The sequence below is a fragment of the Plasmodium reichenowi genome, chromosome 13 (genome assembly GCF_001601855.1).
Source record: "Plasmodium reichenowi strain SY57 chromosome 13, whole genome shotgun sequence".
Taxonomy (NCBI): Eukaryota; Apicomplexa; class Aconoidasida; order Haemosporida; family Plasmodiidae; genus Plasmodium; species Plasmodium reichenowi.
This window is the reverse complement of record NC_033658.1, coordinates 106487-114273: the sequence shown is the minus strand read 5'-3', so window position 1 is coordinate 114273 and position 7787 is coordinate 106487. Positions and strand designations below refer to the sequence as shown.

General features: G+C 17.5%; 3 protein-coding genes across 3 annotated transcripts in view; 2 read left to right on the top strand and 1 right to left on the bottom strand.

Annotated features, from left to right (window-relative positions):
* The window catches only part of PRSY57_1302500 (sodium/hydrogen exchanger, Na+, H+ antiporter), a gene marked incomplete at both ends in the record, with an annotated part of 6696 nt that extends 6313 nt beyond the window's left edge, over positions 1 to 383 (top strand). The window contains one exon of the mRNA XM_012908962.2: positions 228 to 383. Coding sequence (XP_012764416.2) covers positions 228 to 383 — 156 coding nt within the window. The remainder of the gene's footprint in view (positions 1 to 227) is intronic.
* A 1695-nt stretch (positions 384 to 2078) lies between these two features.
* Positions 2079 to 5204, top strand: PRSY57_1302400 (hypothetical protein; the record flags this gene model as incomplete). The annotated part of the gene is made up of 1 exon (XM_012908961.2): positions 2079 to 5204. One exon carries the CDS (start codon positions 2079 to 2081, stop codon positions 5202 to 5204), a length of 3126 nt encoding a protein of 1041 aa, XP_012764415.2.
* Positions 5205 to 6216: 1012 nt separating this feature from the next.
* Positions 6217 to 7179, bottom strand: PRSY57_1302300 (hypothetical protein; the record flags this gene model as incomplete). Its single annotated transcript, XM_012908960.2, has 1 exon — positions 6217 to 7179. The coding sequence occupies one exon, from the start codon at positions 7177 to 7179 to the stop codon at positions 6217 to 6219; it is 963 nt and encodes a 320-aa protein (XP_012764414.1).
* Positions 7180 to 7787: the final 608 nt, after the last annotated feature.

Below are 7787 nucleotides of genomic sequence, written 5' to 3'. Positions count from 1 at the left end.
GGAAAAAAAAAAAAAAAAAAAAAAAAAAAAAAAAAAAAAAAAAAAAAAAAAATATATATATAATATTTATATCATAAGATATGCATATCAATATGTATCAAATGTGTATATTGAAATGTTATATATATATTTATATATTTATTTATATATTTATTTATTTATTTATTTATTTATTTATTTATTTATTCATTTATGTTTATATTTTTATGTTCATATATATTTTACAGATTGTTAATGAACAAGCAGCCAACGGACTGCTTTTATCGCAAGATAACGAAAAACTCAATGGAATCTTCGATGAGCAACAAGTAAAAATTAATAGATATAGACCTTACTTGCACTATTTTTTAAAAAAGAATATTCTAAAAAGGTTTATAAAATGAACAAATAAATAAATAATTATATATATATATATATATATATATATAATTATTTTTTTTTTTTTATCCATATTTATACCCATTCGTCATTTTTAATCTTATGCATATACCATATTCCGACATTTTTTTTCCTTTTTAATATATTCATATTTTATATATTCAAATGTGTTATATATAGTAAGAATTTATACATATAAATATATAAATATATATATATATATATATATATATATATATATTTATACATGTGAATATATTTATTTATTAAAATATATATAAATTTTTAAGATTTGTTTTTTAATTTTATAATCAATAAAAAAGTATAAAAAAAACTTATACGTTCTAATATGCCTTATATAAATTGCATATAAAATTACATTAAAAATTATATTTGTTTAATGGTTAAAATATTATGTGAATCATATATTCTGGTTTTTTTTTTTTTTTTTTTTTTTCTTCTTCTTCAAATTGTAATAAAGGAAAATAAAATATATATGAAAAGATATTATATATATTATATAAATATATGGATGGTAAAGAAAAAAAAAGGGATTTATTTAAATATGTAAAATTTAATAATATAGGAATTATTATCTTATTAAGGCATATTTTAAAACAGCTATATAATATATATATATATATATAATAAAGTTGTTTTCTCATAAGATTATATTACTATAAGGATTGAGGAATCCCTTTCACCTTTTTCTTTTTCTAATAAAAAAATAAAATGAAAAGGGAATTATTGTTGAAATGGAAAAAAAAAAAAAAATTTAATTTAAAAATATAAAAAATATATTAATTGATACCAAAATATTTTTTTATGTTATATTTTATATATAATGATAGAGAAATAAATAAATAAATAAATATATATATATATATATATATATATATATATATATAGATAGATATACTTTGATTTATTAAAAAAAATAAAACAAAATAAATAATTCATTATATATATATATATATATTATATATAAACATATTCATTAATTTCCTTGTATCATTTTGTTAATTATATATATATATTTTAACTTTAAACAAATCTCCATCCAATTTTTATTTCGATAAATATTATATGTATATAATAATATATTTCTTTTTAATAAGGGAAATATGCAATAAAATTGAATATGCTATAAATAAATATATATATTATTTTATATAATATAAAATATATTTATTATATATGTAGAATTTTAAGTTTTTTTTTTAAAAAAAAAGAAAAAAAAAAAAAAAAAAAAAAAAAAAACGCTTTAATAATGCATATATATATATACATATATATATAATATATTTTTAATATATATATTAAAAAAATAAGGGCTTTTTTTTTATATATTATTATATATCAATTTTTTATATATCTAGAAAAAAAAAAAAAAAAATATATATATATATATATACATATATTTTATATATATTTTATTTTAAATTTTTATTATGAAATATAAAATAAATTTTATAATATTTTATACAATTATATATATATTTAATACATATTTAATATATATATATATATTATGTTTATAATATTGATTGATTTGTGGTTAATTATGTTTATATTTATTTATATATATAATAATATATAAAAGCTTATTTTTTTTTATTTTATAATAATTAGAAGAATAATAGTTATAAAATATATAATATATTTTATCATATATATATTTATATATATAAAAAAATAAAATGAAAATACATTTATCATCTGATGAAGTAAATTTATTGGTATATCGATATTTAGTAGAAAACGGATTTGTACATACTTCTTTTTCTTTTTTCAATGAAGGAAATATTTGTAAGAATCCATATTATATGAGTCATGGAGATAAATTACCTAGTGGTGCTTTAGTTTCCTTTTTACAAAAAGCTTTGATATTTATTTATATAGAATATCATACGGATCATAATGATGGTAAGAAAATAGCATGTGAAGAACCATTTTCTTTTTTTCGAAGACATGATTGTTGGAATAATGAATATAATTGTTTACATCAACAAGAAAGAAAAAAGAAAAAAGAAAGAGAAGGGGATGATGAAAATATTAATGATGATATGAATGAAAAAATGGATGATATGATGGATGAAAAAAGGGATGATAAAAAGTATGATCGTATGAATGATACTGTGAATAATAACCATGCAAATAATAATATAAATGATTACAACAAAAATGTTATGTTAAATAATAATAATAATAATGATAGTTATAATAATGATAGTTATAATAATGATAGTTATAATAATGATAGTTATAATAAAGATAGTCATAATAATGATAGTTATAATAATTATAATCATAATAATCATAGTCATAATATTGATAATCATAATAATGATAGTCATAATAATGAACAGGATGGAAATGTGTTAAAACGGCATACACCATTAAGTAATGTAAACGATAGTAAAAAAGAAACTTTTAATAAAAATACTGATGATGATCTTAATAATAATAATGATAAGTCGTCCACTAATCATTTTAATATCATGAATACAAATGACACAAGTTTTGATAATAAAGAAGAAACTAAAGTTCTAAAAAATAAAAATAATATTTATAGAAATAGCTTTTCGAATTTCGCCACGTTTAATTATAATGATAGTAATTTATCCTTTAAGGATATCAAAAGGAACTATGCAAGTATTTTTGCTCAAGTCAAGACTCCAAGAAGAAATGCTTCAAATAATAAAAAGAAAAAAATAAGTAATAAAAGTAAAGATGATGTTGTAGAAAATAAAGCAAACATGGACAATACAAATAATAATGATAATAATGATAATAATGATGATGATAATAAAAACAATAATAACAATAATAATAATAACAATAATAATAATAATAATAATAATAACAATAATAATAATAATAACAATAATAACAATAATAATAATAACAATAACAATAATAACAATAATAATAACAATAATAACAATAATAACAATAATAACAATAATAATAATAAAAATTATTGTGATGTAAAAAGTGAAGAACAAAATTTCTCTTCAAAGAAAAGAAAAAAATGCGGTAGCTTAAAAACAGCCAACATAAAAGGTTCACAAAATAAAACTACTGATGGTAATAATAACAATATAAATAACAGTAATAGTAGTAGTTGTTGTAGTAATAATAATAATGAATCAGATATAAAAAATGTTCATGTTAATAAAAATAAAAATCAACAAGAGAATTATATCAAGGATTTAATACTATTAAATAATGAAGATAATAATAATAATAATAATATTCATATTGAAGATAATGAATCCTTTCAAAATCATGAAAAGGAAAATTGTGATATATCTTTAAATAAAAAAAATAATGCAAACATAAATAATATAAGTAGTAATTGTAGTAGTACAACCTATAGTGGTAGTGCTACGAGTCATAAAAGGAAAAAAAAGAAAAAAAAGAAAAAGAAAGAACAGACTAATGAAGGTAAGAAAAGTGTGAAGGGTATAAACAAAAAGGACAAAAAAAGGAATTCCAAGGTTGAGAGCAAAAAGGAACAAGCATTTGTAAAAATTGTGGCTGATGAGAAGAATAATAAGGATGAGGAGTATATGGATTTACCAGAGAAAAAAATATTACATAATGATGATAATAAATTAAATAGTGGTGATAATAAATTAAATAGTGATGATAATAAATTAAATAGTGATGATAATATTAGTAATAATTTAATAAATGATAACATTTCTACTGTTAAGGGTAAAGAACAGATTATAGCACCCATAATTAATACATATGATGATATTAATAATAATAGTAATAGCACGAATGGAAATATGAACGAAGAAATATATGCACATATAAAAGAACATAGTCATTCGATTTCTTACATAAGTTCATTAGAAAATAGTGCAGACAAGTTGAAGGGACAAAAACAAAATGATACCAATGAAGTAGAATATAATTCGTTTGATAAAAATAATAAAGATAAAGAAATTAATAACGTGGAAAGTGAAAATTGTTGGTTATCCAAGGTAGCATCTTATATATTGCCTTCAGCAAAAAAGAATAATGAATCGATTAAAAAGGAAGAAGGGGATATTCCTAAAGAAGATGAAAAAAATGATAATAACATAAATAATAACAACAATAATAAAAATAGTAGTCGCAGTAGTCGTAGTAGTCGTAGTAGTCGTAGTAGTCGTAGTTGTAGTAGTAGTAGTCGTAGTCGTAGTAATCGTAGTAGCAATAATAATGTGAGTGATATTCATGTGGATGATTATATTAAGAATGATTTTAATATGAATGTCTCCAAAATATTGAGTAACGAACTAAATTACAACGAATTTGGAGATAACATATGTAATTTCCATAATAAGGAATCAGATAGTGTGTATGATAAGGAGGATGAAAAATATCGATATAATCATGATACTTTGAAGGAAGAGAAACTTGTTGATTGTTATATGAATAGTAATATTGAAGAAGAACATTTATTAAAAGAAAGAGAAAGAAAAGATAGTGATGTTACTAGTTTTAATAATGAGAGTTATATTAGTAATAATACATATGAACCCTTTAAAAGTGATTATACTGAAGATAAAAATTATGATAAATGCTTTAAGTATTATAAGGATGATACACATAGTATCAGGAATAAAGATCCTAATACATTTGGTAAGGATATAGAATTTTTTACCGGTAAAAATATTTCATATACTCACAACAATGTAGAAGATAGTTGTTATGAATATAATGAAAAAGAAAAGCCTATATTTTTGAAGAACTGTAAAGACAAAACAAGTGATAATAAATTTAATAATGATATTGTCCATATGGAAAAAAAAAAAAAAAAAAAATGAAGGAATATTAAATTATGAACAAAAACAGATTGATAAATATAATTAATTTTTGTGATGATAATTTAAATTATTAAAAATGGATGAATATATATTAAATAAAATGAAAAGAATAAATTATATATTTTACTGATAATATATAAATATGTAAACGTTTTAAATATAATAATAATAATATTAATTAAAATTATTGCTTCATATTTTATGAGTAAATATTTATTTATTATAATTTATCATAATTTATTATAATTTATCATAATTTATTATAATTTATTATAATTTATTATAATTTATTATAATTTAATTTATTTTATTATTTTTTTTTTCCCTTCAAATAGGACGTTTTTTAAATTCGCATATGGATAATGATTATATAATATATATATATATATATATATATATATATATATGTATATAATTTTACATATATTTTTTAATTATTAATGTATATATTATATATTATTTTTATCATTCCTTATTATTTGTTGATATAATTATTCATATTTATACCTACCATAAGTTTATATATATATATATATATTTATATATTTATATATATATGTTTAATTTTTTCTTATATTTGTTTTTTTATTTTGAAAAAAAAAAAAACCCAAAAAAAATTTCACATTTTCCAAGTGTTCAAAAAGAAAAAAAATAATAATAAATATAAAAATGAGACATAAATGTAATATTTTGTGTAAGCATATGTAGAATATGCAAGTGTCCGTATTATAGGTTCTTTTCTTTTTTTCTTTTTTTCTTTTTTTTTTCTTTTTAATTATTATATTGAAGTATAACCTTAAAGGATTTCAAAAAGAACCATGACAAAAAGAAGAAAATATTATATTATAATACAATACAATAAATTAAGGAATACTATTTGTGCATTTTAATTATTTCATATAGAAACAAAGAACAGTAATAAGAAAATAGGTATACGTGTATATATAATAAATACACTATTAATTTAATAATTATTTTATTACATCATATTATTTTATATTATTATTTTATTTTATTTTATTTTTTTTATAAGTTCATCATATTGTTCAATAGATAATTTTTTTTTATTGTAATAATCCGTTGTTTGAACAAACTTGGTTAAATCCGTATTTTTATTTTTTACGATAATTAGCCATCCTTCATCTTGTGTATTATAAAATAGTAAATAAGGATTATGAACAATATTTTGATTAATATCATAATAATATCCTTTAATTTTTGATTTGATTTTATAAATATTATTTTTATAAATAATATTTAGTATAGTCATGTCATCATTTATGAATATTGTTTTTGTTTTTCTTTTTCCTGACGTATCAGCATTAATTAGTCTAGGATCATATATAATTTGTACATATTGTTTAATAATATCTTTTAAATTATATTTATCATTATTCATATTTATAAGGTCACTTAAAATATTTTGTAATATATTACTATATTTACAAATAGATAAAATATATAGGCCGTTAACATGTTTGCTTAAGAAAAGATCATAATCATCCTGTATATAAAAACAACTTGTATTAAATGTATCATCATAAAATGAATAATATTTATATAATGTATCCAAATTTTTCTTATTTTCAATAATTATATTTGTATCATGATTTAATTTTAATAAACTTGACAACTTCTCTATAAATTCTTCATCTTGAATAATAGTATCACATGTTGTTAAATTTTTTATTAGTCCCTCTTCTTTTTCTTTTTTTTTTTTTTTCTTATCTAATATTTTTTTATTATGAAATATTAAGTTAAACGCTTCATCTTCTTTGGTATCATTATTTGTATTAACTATTATGGAATCATCTCTGAAATTGATTTTACATAATGAAAAAAAGGGAGATTCTAATTGTTTTTGTTTTATAAGGAAATAATATTTCTCATCTACTTGGAAATTCTTAATATCATCTAACAATGTGTTTATTACATTATGGTAGATTTCTTCACAATTTTTACTACATAGAAGCATATTTTTTTATATTTTAACAAAAAAAAAAAAAAAAAAAGAAACAAAAAAATATGTATAATACATATATATTATTATTTTATTTTTTTACAATATATGAAATATAAGGATAATAAAAAAATTATTATACATAATGAATTTTTTTTAATAATATAAATTTTTATTTATAGATGTAGAATCCTATGATTTATAATTATTTTATTTTACTTTATATTTCTCTTATATAATATCTTCTATTATAGTGCATACTTCATTTTTTAGTAATCACAATTTGTATAATAACTTGAACAAAAAAAAAATTACAAAATAATTTTATAAATTTTTCCCTTATAAAAAAAAAAAAAAAAACATATATATAAATATATATATGTATGTAATATTTATCTATTTATTTATATAGCATTGCTTGTTGCTATATGTATTAAATGTATTTATATAATTATATATATATATAATATACATTTTTATATATTGTGCATACCATTACACCAAATATAAAGGGAAAAAAAAAATATAATTATATATATGTATAATACATTTCCTTATTATAATCTAAAAAAAAAAAAAAAAAAAAAAAAAAAAATTTTTCACCATTTTTTTTTTTTTTTTTT